This window comes from Anastrepha obliqua, chromosome 3, assembly GCF_027943255.1.
Source record: "Anastrepha obliqua isolate idAnaObli1 chromosome 3, idAnaObli1_1.0, whole genome shotgun sequence".
Taxonomy (NCBI): domain Eukaryota; kingdom Metazoa; phylum Arthropoda; class Insecta; order Diptera; family Tephritidae; genus Anastrepha; species Anastrepha obliqua.
The window spans coordinates 54,135,700-54,154,087 of NC_072894.1; the positions used below are offsets into that span (position 1 = coordinate 54,135,700).

General features: G+C 39.0%; 1 protein-coding gene across 1 annotated transcript; it reads right to left on the bottom strand.

Moving 5' to 3' along the window:
* Window positions 1-465: 465 nt before the first annotated feature.
* LOC129241984 (uncharacterized) lies at window positions 466-1,317 on the bottom strand. Its single transcript, XM_054878528.1, has one exon. The coding sequence runs from the start codon at window positions 1,315-1,317 to the stop codon at window positions 466-468; it is 852 nt and encodes a 283-aa protein (XP_054734503.1).
* Window positions 1,318-18,388: the final 17,071 nt, after the last annotated feature.

Sequence of the window (18,388 nt, forward strand, 5' to 3'; positions counted from 1 at the left end):
ATTTTATTTTCTAAGATAAAGTCCAGTAGTGACTCACCTCTAGAGTTAGTGTCGCTGCTCCCCCACAGGGTATTGTGAGCATTTGCGTCGCAGGAGACAACCAAATTTTTGTTCTTCCGGGCTTCCTCTTGCACCAGAGTACGGACTTCGTCCGGCGGAGCTTCTCTGTCATAGGCCATGTAGGCGGAGGCTAGCCAAAAACCGGTTTTCCCGAGCTCGATGCTTGCCGCCACCATGTCGCCGCTACTAAGCTGTGGGAGCAAGAAGATATTTATATTATTTTTAGCGAGGATGCAGCTACGAATCTTACCTCTGTGTTGTACGGCAATCATTTTAAATCCCTTCACTCCGAGGCCGCAGATTTTATTGCCGTATATCCACGGCTCTTGAATGAGGGCTATGTCAAGTCCACCGGCAGCCAAGCGGACGGAGAGATGCGCGGACGCAAGTTTGGAGTGGTGGAGATTAATTTGGATCAGCTTCATGAGAATCTGTCCGTTTCATCTCCACCATCGTGACCTCGACGTCCTCCTCTGAGATCTCCCCACCCTCAATGTCAGCGAGGAGATCATCTTCGTTAAAAAGCGGCCCCACACCGGTCAGCCTCTCCGAGTCGGTTGAGCATTGGCTGTTGGCTAACCCTTCTTCAGTATCGCTCCGCAAGCTGGCTTTGTCACTCTCCTCGTCTGAGTTCAAAGCTGGCTCGTCGCTGCGATAGATTCGAATGGTTGCGTCAACGAACCCGAACCTCACGACATTGTTTTTCTGCGCCAGTGGGCCGAGCGATTCTCCATTGAGGATGAGCATCACCTGTCGCCTACCTTCTACTGGCTCCTCTATTCTCCCTACCTTCCAATTATGTGTTGGCAGGTCTCTGTTGCAGGACTTGAACATCTCTTCAATTTTGTTTGGCTCTGCCGGCTTGGCCGGAATCCAAACTCGTGCTCGAGGCCTGCTTGGAATTTCATCCTTGTTGACCGCATCGAGTTTGGCACCCGGCCAAACCTCTCCTATCTTGTTTACGGCCAACCTGTAGAGCGTGGCTGACCTAGTGTCTTCGCAGGCGATGAGTTTTGCTCTACCTTGATACCAGCCTGCGTCATGACAAAGGGGAGGGGGTCCGGGGTGTTCCTCTAGGATCTGGAGGTACACTTCGGCGATAGCCTCCTCAATCCACCTCCATTTTTCCTTAGGAATCACTCCTTCCTCCTCTCCTTTGTCGATGACGGCCAGTATCTCACCGCCGCCTTTTACCACCTCACTGAAGGTTGGGTATTTTTGGCCACCTGCCTTCTGTCTTTTGGCGGCCCTTTCCATTGTCTGCTCTGCAGACCGTTGTCTTTTGGGAGTAGCACCCGCCGGTTTTCCCAAGTCGGATATTACTCCCTTTGCCCACTCTAGCGATTTAGCCTGGTCTTCGGTTAGCTGGTCTGTTGCTACCTCTCCTAGTCTAAATATGACCCTGCTGGCCGCCTTCTTTTCATAATAGTTTAGCTTGGAGGGACGGACATGTTTAGCCGCCCCCCCCCCCCCCCTTTCTGCGCTTATGAACTGCCTAGAGGTACTAGGCCCTTCTATGGCAACCTGCCGGTTAATCCTAAAAGCAGGTGCCGACCCCCGTCCTCTATAAGAGGTTGAGGTGGGGTGGGGGTTATTTGTCCTACGCAACGTTGCCCCCGCAGCTCCTGTCATTGACCGATTTGAGGCCGGTTTACCCAAGCCTCCTCGCCCCCCACTGCCTCCTGCAGTACTCGTACTGGGACCAGCCCTTTCGCTTATGCCCCCTCTAGCTCCTAAAAGCGGCGGTCTGACCACTGCCTTGCTCTCAGCTGTAGCAGTAGTCGAAGCCACCTTTGTTGGTTTTTTGGGAGGACCGACCTCCTTGTAAGAAATGTTATTTTTGTTTGACATGTTCATTTTGGTCCCACGAGTGTCGGACAAGGGAGGTCCGCCTGTACAGAGGTCCGTGTGCACAGGTAAGGCTAGATAGAACCGGAGGTCGCCAGGTATCCGGAGCACTCCGTTCAAGACTGGGCTATTTTTGGTCTGGGTCCCCAGCCAGGCTGAACCTCGGCACGGGTCGTATAACACCTTGTTCCGACCCAGGGCAGAGCTTGGTCATCGTTCAAAAAGCAGCCCGAACCAATGGAGTGAAGTGCATTCGCCCAATACTGGGATGTATTTAAGTGACAACACTATCATCCATTGGTAAGGTCTGGTTAGTGATTCGACTAAGCCTCCGCACCACGGCAAGGTGTCTGCCATCGCGAAGGCACCGTTACGGTTACTGGAGACCGTTATTTGAAAATGCTGAAAGAATTTTTCTATCCAGAACTACGCCGAAAGAGAATTCCTTTCAACTCTGTGTGGTTTCAACAAGATGGGGCAACGTCTCACATAGCCCAGACTGTTATGACAGAGTTGCGACGAAAATTTCCCAATAAACTGATTTCAAGAAACTCCGAATTTCGTTGGCCCCCCAGGTCGCCTGACCTTACTGCACCTGACTTTTTCTTGTGGGGTTTATGTAAACAAGAAGTTTATAAAACAAAGCCAACAAATTTGGATGAACTAAAACAATCCATTCGGGCAACAATTGCGGCTATTCCTGTCGCAACTCTCAAAGCAGCAATGAACAACTTTTTACTAAGATGCCGCACTTGTGTCAACGAGCATGGGGGGCATTTAAATTCAATTATTTTTAAAACTATTATAGTTAAGCTACATTTAATAAAATTTAATGACCTTCAACTTGAAAAAAAAATAAATGAATTCCATACACTAAAAAAAAGTTATTTGAGTTTCTTAATGTAGCAAATCATCAGCCACCCTGTATTAGCAAGAGTGATTCTCCGTTTGATCTCCAGGCTGATATCGTTGTTGTTGTTAACGACGTGCGTTCCTACACGCCGTGTGTTCCGCGTTGTAGACAACATATACTTCGTTTTACCCTCGTTCACCGCCAGACCCACTCGTGATGATTCCTTCTCGATAGCAGAAAACGCAGCCGTGACATCTCGCTTACAGCGGCCGATAATGTCAATGTCATCGGCGTACGCAAGGAGCTGGACACATTTGTAGAAAATAGTGCCATTACGATGCACACCTGCTTTTCGGAGCACCCCTTCCATCACGAAGTTGAAGAGGTTGCATGACAGTGGATCGCCTTGTCTGAAACCTCGAACGGTACTGAATGGCTCGGAGAGGTTATTTCCTACCTTGACGGAGCTGGTTGTGTTGCTCAACGTTATTCTGCAAAACCGTATGAGCTTCGCTGGTATACCGAACGCAGACATGGTGGCGTACAGGCAATCCCTTATCGGGCTATCGAACGCAGCTTTATAGTCGACAAAGAGATGATGGGTGTCGACTTGATTTTCATGGGTCTTTTCCAGGATTTGGCGTAATGTGAAAATCTGGTCGATGGTGGACTTACCACTTCTGAAGCCGCACTGATAAGGCCCGATCAGTGTGTTGGCAAACGGCTTAAGTCTTCCACATAGGACGCTAGACAGGACCTTGTAGGCGATGGTTAGAAGACTGATGCCCCGGTAGTTGGTGCAGATCGTCGGGTCACCCTTCTTCAGTACAGGACAAAGGACACTGAGATTCCAATCGTCGGGCATGCTTTTTGCTAGCCATATTTTACAGATGAGCTGATGCATGCTCCCTATCAGCACATCGCCGCCAGTCTTGAACAATTCAGCGGGCAAGCCGTCAGCGCCAGCCGCTTTGTTATTCTTGAGCCGCTGAATGGCAACTCTGACTTCGGCATGACTAGGTGGTGGAACGTCCAAATTATCGTCGATTGGCGGTATTGGGTCATCTTCTACTGGGTCGGAATTGTGTGCGTCATCGCCAGCAAGTAAATTACAGAAGTGTTCCCTCCATATGCCCAGTGTGGACTGTGTATCCATAACCAGATTTCCGTTTTTATCTTTGCAGGCTGATGCTCCGGTCTTGAAACCTTGTGTCAGACGCTTGACTTGTTGATAGAATTTTCGAGCATCATTCCTGCCCCTGTACTCCTCTAGCAGCTTACGCTCACGCTTCTCCTGTTCTCGTTTCTTGCGTCTGAAGAGGCGCCTCTCTTCCGATCTCTTTTCCCTGTAGTTATCTCGCATGGCCCGCGTTTCAGCTGACTGCAGAGTTCTTTTGTAAGCTACATTCTTCGCTGCAGTAGCTTCGCGACACTCTTCGTCGTACCATTGGTTTCGTTTAGGTGGGCGTTGGAACCCAATGGTTTTTTCAGTGGCAGCTCGCATAGAGCGGGATATACATATGTGCCCAAAGTCCGCCTGCGTCTGCAGGTAGAGAATCGTGGAGGAGCAACTCCGAGAGGTGAGCGGAATAAGTTTCGGCAGTCCGATAGCAGTGATAGCAGCTTAGCGACGTCTAGCTTTCGTTGCGTAGTGGGGCGCACGTTCTTCGCATTGCATAACCGCATGCGTATCTTGGCTGCGACAAGATAGTGGTCAAAGTCGATGTTCACTCCACGGAATGTTCGCACATCCTGTACACATGAAGCATGCCTTCCGTCGATCACAACATGATCAATTTGGTTGCGCGTTCTTTGATCAGGGGACAGCCAGGTGGCCTTATGGATGTTAAGGTGTTGGAATCTGGTGCTACTAACTACCATGTTTCGCGCCGCAGCGAAGTCGATCAGCCTTAGACCATTGTTCGATGAGGTCTCGTGGAGGCTGAACTGACCGACGGTGGGATCGAAGACAGATTCTCGCCCAACCTTTGCGTTGAAGTCCCCAAGTACGATCTTCACGTCGTGGGCTGGGCAGCGGTCATATACTTGTTCGAGTCTCGCATAGAAATTGTCTTTGATGGCATCGTCCTTTTCCTCCGTTGGGGCGTGCGCGCAAATCAGGCTTATGTTGAAGAACCGTGCCTTGATACGGATTGTGGCTAGCCTATCGCTCACAGGTGTGAACCTAGAGACGTGGGACCGAAGCCTCCCGCTTACAACAAATCCGCATCCTAATTTACGTCAGAGGCAGCTCCGACTTCACCAAAAATAAATATTAATTGGCAAAAATAATAAAAGGTCGATTACCCAACTAAAGTTGTGCAATCGACACATTCTTAAAACTTACAAAAGCCAATGAACTATTTGTCGTTGACAAATTGTAACTAGAGACCTAAAGTAAACAATAAAGCCAATGAACTATTTGTCGTCGACAAATTGTAACTAGAAACCTAAAGTAAGCAATAAAGCCAATGAACCATTTGCCGACGACAAACAGCAAACTTTAAGTAAGCAATAAGCATTTTTAGAAACCAATAATATGTAAAGTAGAATAAGCACTTTTAATTGTCAACAAATATAAATTGCATTTTAAAAAGAATTGCAGTCAGTTAGAATAATAACTTGAAAGAATAAAGAGCTTAAGCTCCAAAAATAATAAATTATTATTTTTTTTATAATAAGATCCTTAAGGATACTTAAGTGGCGCAGTCGGTAGGATCTAGCCCCGAAGGATTAGATCGAACGCAAATCCTTTAAAAAAAAGAACTTTTTAAAGCAAAAAATCTACAACAAAAAGAACATCCTAAAATAAAAGTGAAAATCTAAAATAAAAGTGAAAATCTAAAATAAAAGTGAAAACAAAACCTACAGAAGAAAAATATTATAAAAAAAAAATTTTTTTTAACAAATAAAATTTTAATTAATCAACAATGGAAGCAGCAAACTCAACGGAACGAACTCCAAGAAATAGTTCAGCTAACGAATCAGCAGCTAATGAGTCACCAATAGCCATATCCGAAGTTTTAAAGGAAGCATCGAGGATAAAGGAGTACACAGGAAACAAGGGATATGCATTATCATCATTCATAAGAGAAGTCGAACTTTTCATCCCAATATTTGAAAAGACCAGGCTACAAGAATACGTATTTCAACGGTGTATTGTTAACAAAATTCAAGGAGCAGCATTAGACGTCATACGAACACTGGGACCCGATCCATCCTGGCTACAAATCAAAAAGGAGTTAATCGCGAACTTTGGCGTTAGAGAAACTTACTACCAACTATACCATCAAGCCCTTTCAACAAAAAATTACAATGTAAGTCAATATTATTTTAATTTAAGTAATATTTTAAGCAAATTAAATGAAAAATATGAGCAAGACGTAGAAAAACCTAGTGAATTTAATCCAAAAATAAATGAGTCTATGATTTTAAAAACTTTTTTAAATAACATTCCACCTTACATGTCGAGTATTATACACAGTAGGGATATTCATAATATCAGATTAGCATACCATACCTTAGAAGAAACAGGAATAATAAGACAGAATACCAGCAATAGACATATGGAATATAGGGAATCTAACTATATAAAACAAAACAGACAAGCAAATAATTTCGGACAGTTCAAAAAAACTAATAATTCAATACAGTTCAGACAGATAAATACAAATAACTTAGATCAATTTAGACAGACAAACAGTTCAGGACAATTCCGTCACTCAAACCCATCTAGATTCGAACAACACGGACAGACATCAGGACGGACGCAAAATCCATTCAGAAAAAATTCTTATAATCATGTAGAACCAATGGACGTTGATCATATCGAAGGAAATTTTCAGTCACAAGTCTCAAAACAAACTTACCGATAATAGAATTAACCGCCCAAAACATTAAAATCAGGTGTTTAATAGATACCGGATCGTCAACCACATTGTTAAACGAAAACCTACTTCCAAAACATAAACGTAAAAGATTAGATAAACCCTTACTCTTCAAAACATTAAACGGACAAATTAAAGTAGAATATGAAATAATTACGGATGTTCCAAAAGAATTTAATGACGACAACTTAATGTGTTGGAAGTTGACCAATTTCAAAAATAAACCATTCGATGGCCTCATAGGACAAAATATTCTCAAAATACTGAAAGTAAACATTAATATGGGTGAGGAACATATTGAAGTAAACGGAAATATACTAAAATTTTGCAATACTTGTCCGTATGAATATGAAAATATTCATACGTTAGAATGTTCAAGAATTGAAGAAACAATTAATAAACTCTCAAGAGATAGCTTGAACAAAGAAGAAAGTAGGAAATTAGAAAACCTACTCGAAGCAAACAAAGATTTGTTTTTTCAAGAAGGTATGACACTAAGTCATGCTCATGAAGTCCAACACGAAATCATCACAAAAACCAACAATCCTGTATATTCTAAAATATACAGATACCCTCAAGTCCATGAAGAGGAGATCAACAGGCAGATGAAGGAGATGCTTCAACAAAATATTATAAAAGAAAGTAGCTCTCCCTACAACTCACCAATTTGAATAGTTCCAAAAAAAATGGACTATTCAGAAAAAAAAAGTGGCGTATAGTCATAGACTACCGCAAACTTAACGAAATCACAATAGACGACAAGTTCCCAATACCCAATATCGAAGGTATATTGGATAAATTGGGGAAATCACAATACTTTACTACCCTTGATTTGGCGAAAGGCTTCCACCAGATCCAAATAAAAAAGGAGGACAGAAAAAAGACGGCATTTTCGGCATTTATTCGTATGCCTTTTGGACTAAAAAACGCACCATCTACATTCCAACGACTAATAAACTCAGTGCTGAGAGGGCTAATAAACCAAATATGCGTAGTTTACTTAGACGATATCCTTATTTTCAGTACAAGCTTAGAAGAGCATGAAACAAACATTCGAAAAGTATTTGAAAGACTAAGGGAACATAACCTCAAAATCCAGGTAGACAAATGTAAGTTCTTTTCGAAAGAAACAGAATATTTAGGTCATATTCTAACCACAGAAGGCGTCAAACCGAACCCCTCAAAAACAGAAAGTATTCAAACACTAAAGCTCCCTGAGACGCAGAAACAAATTAAATCCTTCTTGGGAGCTACCGGCTATTACCGAAAATTTATAAAGGATTATGCGAAAATAGCACATGGTATGACAAAGTATTTAAAGAAAAACGCTAAAGTGAATAAAAATGATCCTCAGTACATCGACGCATTCCAAAAACTAAAAAGACTATTAGTAAACCCACCAATCCTAAAATACCCAGATTATTCAAAAAATTTTAAATTGGTAACTGATGCCAGCGATTATGCGATAGGTGCAGTGCTTATGCAGGGTGAGCATCCTATTAGGTATGCCATCAAGACCCTCAACGAGCACGAAAGGAAATATGCTGCGGTCGAAAAAGAACTTTTGGCAATTGTTTGGGCCACAAAGTATTATAGGCCATATATTTACGGAACTTTTAACTGATCATCAGCCTTTAGTCTGGCTGCATACTAAACATAAAGGAAAAGATATCAACCCCAGACTACAAAGATGGTTAATGGAACTAGGCGAATATAACATAAACATGAACCACATTAAAGGCAAAGAGAATAAAATTGCAGACTTTTTGAGCCGAATTGATTCTAATACAGGAGAAATCTATGCAGTTAACGACGAGGACAATATAAGTACAACAGCGACAATCCATTCGCAACAAGAAGAACAAAATGACCATTTCCCGATTTTAGATACGGTCGTAAACAGGTTTATGACTCAAATAATATTAGCAGAATACAAAACAAAGGAAATAGAAATTATTCACGGAAAAAGGAAAATTTTTGTCAGTAGGGACGATATCGAGTCAAACTTCATGACCGACATTTTTAGAAGATTCTTAAAAAGTGGTAAAGTAGGAATTTTTTCTGAATTATCTGACGAAAATTATAATCAAGTACAACTAAAACTGATTGACCTTTTTGGCAACAGTATACAGTTTTACAGGTGTAGCTATCAAACAAAAGATATGGCTAACGAAGATGAGACATATAAACAAATCGCTAAATACCATAAACTTAAAACAGGTCACGGTGGTATAACAGAAAACTATGAAGGACTAAAAAAGAAGATTTATTTTAAAAATTTGAAAACCTTGGTTCACAAATATATTAACAATTGTGATACTTGTAATAAACAAAATACGATCGTAAACCTATAAAACCGAAATTTCATATTACTGAAACTCCATCAGACGTTAATCAAATTATACATCTAGATGTATATACAATTAAGAGACACAGTTTTATAACATTCATAGACAAATTTTCCAAACATGCAATTGCAATATATTTAGAAGATAGAAACAGTACAACAATTGTTGAAAAATTAAGAGAATTCCTATCAGTTAGAAGTAAACCTCTCAAAGTAATCACAGATAACGAAATTAATTCTACCAATGTTAAAGATTTTTTTAGACAAGAAGAAATTGAGGTTCATTTTACTAAGCCTAACAATCACACTGGAAACGCGGATATAGAAAGATTACACAGTACAATTTCAGAAAAATATAGGGGATTAGAATCTGACAATTCTTCACTTTCAACACAAGAACGAATTTTTAAATGTGTGGAATGGTATAACAAGTCTATTCACTCTGTAGTTAAAGAAAAACCGATAGATATCGTAGAAGGAAGAGTAGACAAAAGTGTAATAGAACACAGAATAAAGGAGGCAAAACAGCGTATAATTAATAAGAGAAATGAAAACAGGGAAAATTACGAAAGGACAGATGAGGAAGGTTTTGTTAAAAACTACAAAACAATAAGACATAAATACGAGCCTCGTTATCCTAGGTTAAAATTAGCAGGCGTACACCCGACAAATATTAAACGTAGAAATAAATTTTCAGGTCAAATGGACATTAACCGTTATACTAACGATTTTACTACCAATGACAATGGCATCCTTGACAATCCAACCAATTAGCAATTCTAATGGCTTCGCAGAAATTAAATTAGAAGAAACACAAATAATTTTAAATTATTCATATAATTGATATTAAAGAAATAATGGAAATAGTTAATAATTTAGAAACAGAGATAAAACAATTGCACCCTACTAAAAACAAAATACTTCTCGAACATGAGCTAGAAAAAATTAAAGCAAGGGCACAAACTTTACATAACAACAGGAATAAAAGAGGATTATTTAATGCAATAGGCTCAGGACTAAAATGGATTGCAGGAACAATGAATGATGACGACCGAATAGATATTGAGGAACATCTAAAACTGATAGACGAAAATAATCACAAGACAATAAATAACCTAAATAAACATATATACATAAATGACTATTTTAATCAGACATTAAACAGACTTAAATCAACAATAGACGTAGACAGAAAAACTATTTCAGAGCACTTTAATACGATAAGGAAACACAATGACGAAATACTGAATCAGGTAAATTACTTAGACATTTTGCTCAAATTAAAGATTCTATCGGACAATTTAGAACACATTCAAAATAATATAGTTTCCGCAAAAATTAACGTAATGACTAGCAACATTTTAACGAACAAAGAAATTAACGATTTTGAAATAGATTTTTATGAACTTCAGTACATGCAACTAGGAGTCGCAAAGTACAAAGAGGACAAGATAATATTTGTCATAAAATTTCCAAAAGATACATTTACTGTTAAGAGATCCCTCATTACACCAATCCCAGACACAAATTTTACACAGCTAAACTTTAAACCACAAGAAGTTATACACTATAATGGAGAAGTTTATGAATATAAGCAAAACCCTAACATAAAAGAAACAAAAAAATCTAATTTGTGCATTTATAAAAATAATTGTAAGAAAATAAGAGAATACAAAAAAGAAATTATTGAAATAGAACCAGGCTTAATCCTTTTAAAAAATTCAAATGGAAGCATTGTTACAAGTAATTGTGACGAAAGAAATCTTTCAGTTAGCAAAAACTATCTATTTACATTTCATGATTGTAAAATAAATATTGATAATGAAACATTTGTTAATTCAGACAAAACGTACAAAGATCATTTTATCATACCATCAAAGAAACAAATGGAATTTGATGCTATAGAACCTACATTCGATGAAATAGTTTTAAGTGAAATTGAAAATGTTAAAGAAATAGAGGAATTAAAATATCATAAAAAATATAGCAATAAGTCAATTCTCACCATATTTATAATTATAACTGTACTACTTTTGTTGTTCACAATGGTCATTGGCTATATGGTAAAAATTCAAAGAAAACTAAAAGAAAAAATTCAGGAGAATTTTATTACAAGGGGGGAAGGAGTTACGTCAGAGGCAGCTCCGACTTCACCAAAAATAAATATTAATTGGCAAAAATAATAAAAGGTCGATTACCCAACTAAAGTTGTGCAATCGACACATTCTTAAAACTTACAAAAGCCAATGAACTATTTGTCGTTGACAAATTGTAACTAGAGACCTAAAGTAAACAATAAAGCTAATGAACTATTTGTCGTCGACAAATTGTAACTAGAAACCTAAAGTAAGCAATGAAGCCAATGAACCATTTGCCGACGACAAACAGCAAACTTTAAGTAAGCAATAAGCATTTTTAGAAACCAATAATATGTAAAGTAGAATAAGCACTTTTAATTGTCAACAAATATAAATTGCATTTTAAAAAGAATTGCAGTCAGTTAGAATAATAACTTGAAAGAATAAAGAGCTTAAGCTCCAAAAATAAGATCCTTAAGGATACTTAAGTCGCCGCTCCGCATGGCAGCTGTAGTAGATATCGCAGCCTGCTTGCTTAGAGCAGCCTTGTCCTGTCCATCTTATCTCCTGGATGGCGGTGATATCAGCCTTAATTTTTTCGAGGGCTTCCGCCAATTGGATAGAGGCACCTTCCCTATTTAGGGTTCGGACATTCCAGGTGCATATCCGTAAATCGTAGTCCGGTTTTCGTTTGCGATGGTCGTCAACGTTGAGGGGTTCATTATCCGAGGCTATTGCGGTCTTCCCTGGTTGTGTTTCGTTTTCCGTGGCGGGTCCCAAACCCAGCGCACAACCCAAATTTAATGTCTTGGGGGGACATTCGTCTCACACATTCGTTCACTGCCCGGCGGGTGCTCAGCAGCTATCCAGGATGGCCAAGGAAAAGACAGGATCAAATCCAGGGGGCTGTGTGTCGACTTGGATAAAGCAAGTGACAAGGATAGGTCCCTGGAGTTTGCCATGTTAAACCCAGTCAAGGCCGTTGCCTTGTATTGTTAAATCCCATACAACCCGAAAGTTAGTTAGTAAGAAATACGAGACTTACTTTTCGATATGGAAAACCATGGTAAGTTCATTCTATAATATAATCGATAAGCTTAGTAAACAAATAAATAATTGGCGTGTACACTTCTATCACGTGTTTGGTCGAGCTCCTCCTCCTATTTGTGGTTTGCGTCTTAATGCTGTTGCACAAATGGAGCTGCCTACAGTTTTAATCCGACTCCGAACAGCAATTGGCAAAAATACTCGTATACTCGAAGGTTTACCATTACCTGCTGAGGGGCGACCGCTGTTTTCTATTATTCTCGAACCTACGCATTCCCGAATGGTAGTTGCGCTCCAACCCATTCGGCTACGTCGGCTGAGAAAAACAAGTACAGCTTAGTCAGTTTAAAAATGTATAAAAACAAACTTTCAATATAGAATTTGCGAAGCAAGAAGTAGATTTTACCGTTACAATGTTTATTCTATCTTACTCAATAAATGTTTGTATCTCACTCTATCTAAGGTGAAAAACAATAATATTGGAAGATTCTTCTTTAAGCATTATACTGATTTAGTGATCTATAATTATTATATAAAGAGGAGTGTTCGTTTGTATTTTTCGAGTACCCTCTGGAACCGCTGAACCCTTTGTGAAAATTCCTTCACTTATACAAAGCGGCTGCCGTAGGGTTGGTATTATTCTGAATTCAGAGAGAACGTAGTTTCGAGTCTCCGTGAAACACCAAAATGAAGAAGAAGTAGTTTTTATACCGGACGCCCCTCGGCAGACAATGGGAAACCTCCGAGTGTATTTCTCCCATGAAAAAGCTCTTGATAAAAACCCTTGTTTATACTACAATATGGGGATCAAAAAAGACCTATTTAAAAAAAAAATCATTGCAAAAATTCTTTGAGAGTTTCCACTTTTTTTCAGACACTTAATTTGAGTTCGCTTTCAAATAGTTCAAGAATTAAGAGCGCTATACAATATGGTTATCATCTGACAGGATATTTGGATTTCATATTATTATTTCATTCTGTCCTCAAGTGTAGGAAAGCTAATTAAATGGCAACGAGAATAGTAAGAAAGTAGGCAGATATTTACAGCCCACCAAAGCTGTTGATGTAACGGAGAAGATTGATGGGTTTTAGACTGGCGCACTGTACCAGGCTGTCGAAGAAAAGAGGACCCAGTGACCATAATCGTCTGCCAAACCTGGACATCTACAGAGAAAGTGATCAACAGTATCCTTCTCTGAAAGGTCTCCATAGCTTCTGAAATGGGGGTTAAATAGTGAACCTAGCTTTTCTTCTGAAAGGCCCCAACAGCTTCCGCAATAGGAGTTAAATAGTGAACCCAGCTTTTCCGCGTGTGTGCCAATCGTCCAATGACTCGCAAACACAACTATGAGCTTAGAGATTGAAAGGTGTGAAGTTCTCTGGATTTTCTGGAGTCTATTATATTGGGGCCAAAGGATTTTCGAAATAGAGCTCCATCTTTTCTGCGATTTTCTAAAAAAAAGTTGAGCGAGGTGCCGACGACCGAGTGGGAAAGCTCTGAGAACAATTCGGTACCCTTCTTAGCAAGCTCATCAACACTTTCATTTCCTTCGATGTTCCTATGCCCTGGAAGCCAAATCAGAGAAATGTTATCTGCACTCCCTAGAGATTTGATCTCTTCCTTAGAGGAGTTGACTAGTTTGGATCTTCATCATGGCGTCCCGGCAAAGACTTGCTTGAAAAACACTAGCAGTATTCGGCAATTTTAAGCAAATAAATAAATTGGCTAATTCAGAGAAAACCCCTGCTCGTCCTTTAACTTGATTTCGCTTTGCTGGGATGGAAATAACGCAAAAATCGGTAGAAAGTATGGGAAGCGCAAAATGACATTCATGGAAGTACTGGGTCATGTTCTACGTGAGCCGGTGGTAGAGAAAAATTGAGTAAGTGGAGAGCAAGTTTTGGAAGAATTCTCGCCCAAAACGCTTTTGTTTAGTGTAAGGTCGCCAAAACAACACTTGACCTAACCAAAGCGCAACACAGATATCATATTTAAGTGTATTCGTAAACGGCTGGCAGTTTCAGCGGATAAAAGCTACCATCGAATAGGAGTGCGAAAGCATGACTCTATTTTATGTTAGTTGGGGCACAGATTGAGAAATAACAGAAATTAAATTGGGGTTTAAAGTTAAGCATACCAATATTATATTACTGCAAAAGGTATTTAAAAATTCACTTCAGATAAATTTTAGAATTTTTTAAGGCGAATATTGGCTGATAAATTGTGTGATAGTAATTATTTATTAAATAACCTCCTATTTGGACATCACCGCTCACTTTTTCACCTTTTCAGTAAATTATGGTATAATATACAATAATATTTAGTAATACTCACCTTCGAAATTAACGAAAGCAAATTTATTTCACAAATTTTTTAAGCAATTAATTTTAAAATTAATAATTCCGCTTAACCTGCCGCATAAAATAACTTCAAATTAAGCAAAGTGTTGCCAAGTACTCCTTTTTCAACTTTGTTTTTTAATTTCACAATTTACTGGCGCTTTCCAAAATGCTGATATTTTGTTCTCATAAAGCAAGTATGTAACGTTCAAGTTCCCACAAATTAAACCGCAAGTATATGTACAGGGTGAACGATATGAAGTGTTACCAGCTTCACACTGCTTGTATCTAGAAAACAGCTCATGACATCAACGTCAAAATTGTTCTAATGTCAGTTCAATATATTGTTTACTAGCAACCCGCCCAACTTCGCACGGGTATAAAATATATACCCTATGTCACTCACTGAAAAAATGATTAAAATCGATCCAGTAGTTTTGGCTTATTCATTACTGCCCGTGGCCCGCACGCGTTAAATTTGGAGTAAGACAATTCCCCTTTCTTTATAGCATGAAGATTTCCTGCTATCTTTGGGATATCTAAATTCATACCCTACATTTTTGCATATTAACTTTTTGCATTTTTACATATGTATTTATTTTATTTTTACAACAATTACTATAGTACAGAATGTCTTTATATACAACGTTCATAGCCTTCTTGTCTTTAGACAATACACACATGTTTTCTCTAGAGGTTACTCTTGAAAGAGCGACATACAGTTGGTCATGTGAAAAACAGTCAACACTCAAATCTAAGCCTGCAACGTTGAAGGTTTGACCCTGAGATTTATTAATGGTCATTGCAAAAGATGTGTTTACCGGAAATTGTAAGCGTTTAAATTGGAATGGTAGATCCGATGGTATCAGAGGGATTCGGGGAATCAATACATCTTCTCCGGTACCACATCCTGTGAGTATTGTGCACTCTATTATGAAAGTTTTCAGTGATTTTACCAGCAAACGCGTGCCATTGCAAAGTTTAGGTGGACTTAGGTTTCTAATAAAATAACAGGACAACCTATTTTCAGCTCCATTTTGTGAGGAGGGAGTCCAGACGGGTTCAAAGAATTTAGAAATTCTGTAGGAAATTGAACAGCTTCTTCCAAATCGAGAACAGTATCGACTGAGTAGTATATTTTCGTCGGCGCATCAATCTTTGAAATAATCAAGTTATTTACTTTATCTACTTGTTCGTTAGTTGGTGACAGAATAGCTCTTTCTTTAAACCAAGATATTGTCTTATAACTTATGTTATCAATGTCAGGATAGACATTGTTGACTAACTCTTGGATGTTGTCTATCAAAACACAAAGGTTTTCTAGGTTAATCCTTCCCTCACTTTGTGTTAATTCTCCATTGCCAACTTTTAGCACCATCTCTGGAAATAGCCTGTTCTCACGTGAAGATGACGAAACCCTCATATTAGTTTTAAGATCTAATTTATTGACATGCGACCAAAGGTGGGATCTTTTTAGCGAAGCATTTATTTCGTCAGCACGTGTTCCTCGAGTCACACCTGGTAGGATTTGACGGAAATCTCCTGAGAACAGAATTGTACATCCACCCATAGGTGAATTTTTGTTGCGCAAATCGCGCATTGTCCTATCTAGTGCTTCCACAGACGTCTTGTTTGACATGGTAGCTTCGTCCCAGACTATTATTGAGCAGTCACGCATCAATTTTCCTGTATTGCTCTGTCTAGAAACACTACAGACGCTGTTATCATCATCGGTTGCGATTTTCAGCGGGAGCTTGATTGTAGAGTGTGTGGTTCGGCCTCTTTCCAAAAGACTCTTTCCAAAAGAGTAGCGGCAATGCCGGATGACGCAACAGCTAACGCAATTTTTCCGGTAGATCTCAATTACTAATTACTGATGTAATATCTTGAAAAATATTGTTTTTAATTATATGCTGTAAAGAGCCATATACATAGATCTATATGAAAACAACAATGTATTTAAGGTATTTAATTGGATAAGGATTAATGTTGTACCTATTTGTTGAAATCGCTTCGGAAATAAGCTATTAGTTGTAAAAAGTAAATGACAAAAAATGTTATTGTATGGAATCGATAGCAAACTAAACGCGCTCCGAATCAATAAAAACTATTCAAAAACTGTATTTTAATTATGTGCGATTTACTAATATAGAACGTGAAAATAGCGTTTTATTTCGCTGTAAAATTGTATGTACATGTTAACATGGCAAATGTTAACTTTTCACACGCCGATCAGCTACATGAGTACAGCGGACGTACAACGCTTACACAGCGCTTCCCACAATATTCCAGACGCACTGTCAGCAGAAAAGCCAACAGCAGCAACACCCCAATTGAATTAGGCCGGATGTAATGCACGCGCAACCCAAGTCAGCGATTCCTCGAAATTGCGCACGCCACCACAGGTAGCTCGGTGCATTTTAAGTTTAGGTTTTAGATTAAGAAATTTTGTAATTTTAGTTTTAAGTTGAACTCAATAAAGAGCGGTCGTTCCGCAATCTTTTTTAAAAAGAGATTTCCACGCGAAAATCTTTAACTGGCGCCCAACGTGGGGCCAATTCGTTAACATAACGCGGGTGTGAACAAATAAAGGAGCCGTCTCCAGTAATAGTGTCCATAGTGTCCTAAAAATAGAAGAGCCGCCTCCGCTAACAAGTGTTCCGTTCGCGAGTGGTAGCTGAATTGGCCCCCGAACCTGGTGGACATAAAGGACTTTTCCAAGCCGTGCCACCAACAGCTAAGAACGTGTGCCGGAAGAAGGATTCCCTGGCAAACGGGGACCATCAACAATCCGCCGCACCACAGCGACCAAGCGCCGGAAAAGGGATTCCCTGACAAACAGGGACTATCAACAATCCGCCGCATCCAAGAGTGACGGAAAAGAGGCCCCCTAGTAGCGAAAGCAAACGGGAGACGCAAGCCGTCAGCCGCCGCACCGAATCAGTAAATCTTCATTTAAGGAAAGGTCAACAATAAAATGTTCCTTCATACTTTTATGTAAGTCTATAAATTTAAGTTATACATTTGTAAAATCTTGAAGATATTAAATATAAAAATATTATTGTACTAAAATTTTAAATACAAAAAGTGAAGAAAAAATCAAGAGAAATTTTATATAAGAGAAAAATTCTAAAAGAGAAATTTTGTAAGAAAATTAACGCAACTAAACAAAAAGTGAAGAAAAAATCAAGAGAAATTTTATATAAGGAAAAAATTCTAAAAAGAGAAATTTTGTAAGAAAATTAACGCAACTAAACAAAAAGTGAAGGAAAAATCAAGAGAAATTTTATTTAGAAGAAAAATCTAAAAATAGAAATTTAGTAAGGTTAAAAAAATAATACAACTAAATAAAAATAAAAAATAAAAAAAAAACTATAATATTGCTTAACTCTGCGATTCCTACGGGACCCTCCAGAGTAGGAAAGCCCTCCTTCCTAGAAGGAGTAAAACAAATATAGAGCTTATAATGGACGGCTCGTACAGCCAATAACTTAATAAAATTTAAACCTAATAACATAGCTTAATTCTGCGATTCCCAACACCAGGGACCCTCCAGGATAAGAAAGCTCTCCTTCCAAGAAGGGGTAAAACAAAAATAATAATTATAAATTTCATAAAGAACGGCTCGTACAGCCAGTAATTCAATAAATTGCAAATTAATAATATAGCTTAATTCTGCGATTCCCAACACCAGGGACCCTCCAGGATAAGAAAGCTCTCCTTCCAAGAAGGAGTAAAACAAAAATAATAATTATAAATTCATAAAGAACGGCTTGTACAGCCAGTAACTCAATAAATTGCAAATTGATAATATAGCTTAACTCTGCGATTCCCAACACCAGGGACCCTCCAGAGTACGAAAGCCCTCCTTCCAAGAAGGAGTAACCACATATTACACGCAAAAGCTGCGATTCACCACCTTCGGGGG

Excerpts from the sequence above, each read along its gene's own strand:
- LOC129241984 (XM_054878528.1), bottom strand. The coding sequence starts at position 1,317 with ATGGAAAGGGCCGCCAAAAGACAGAAGGCAGGTGGCCAAAAATACCCA.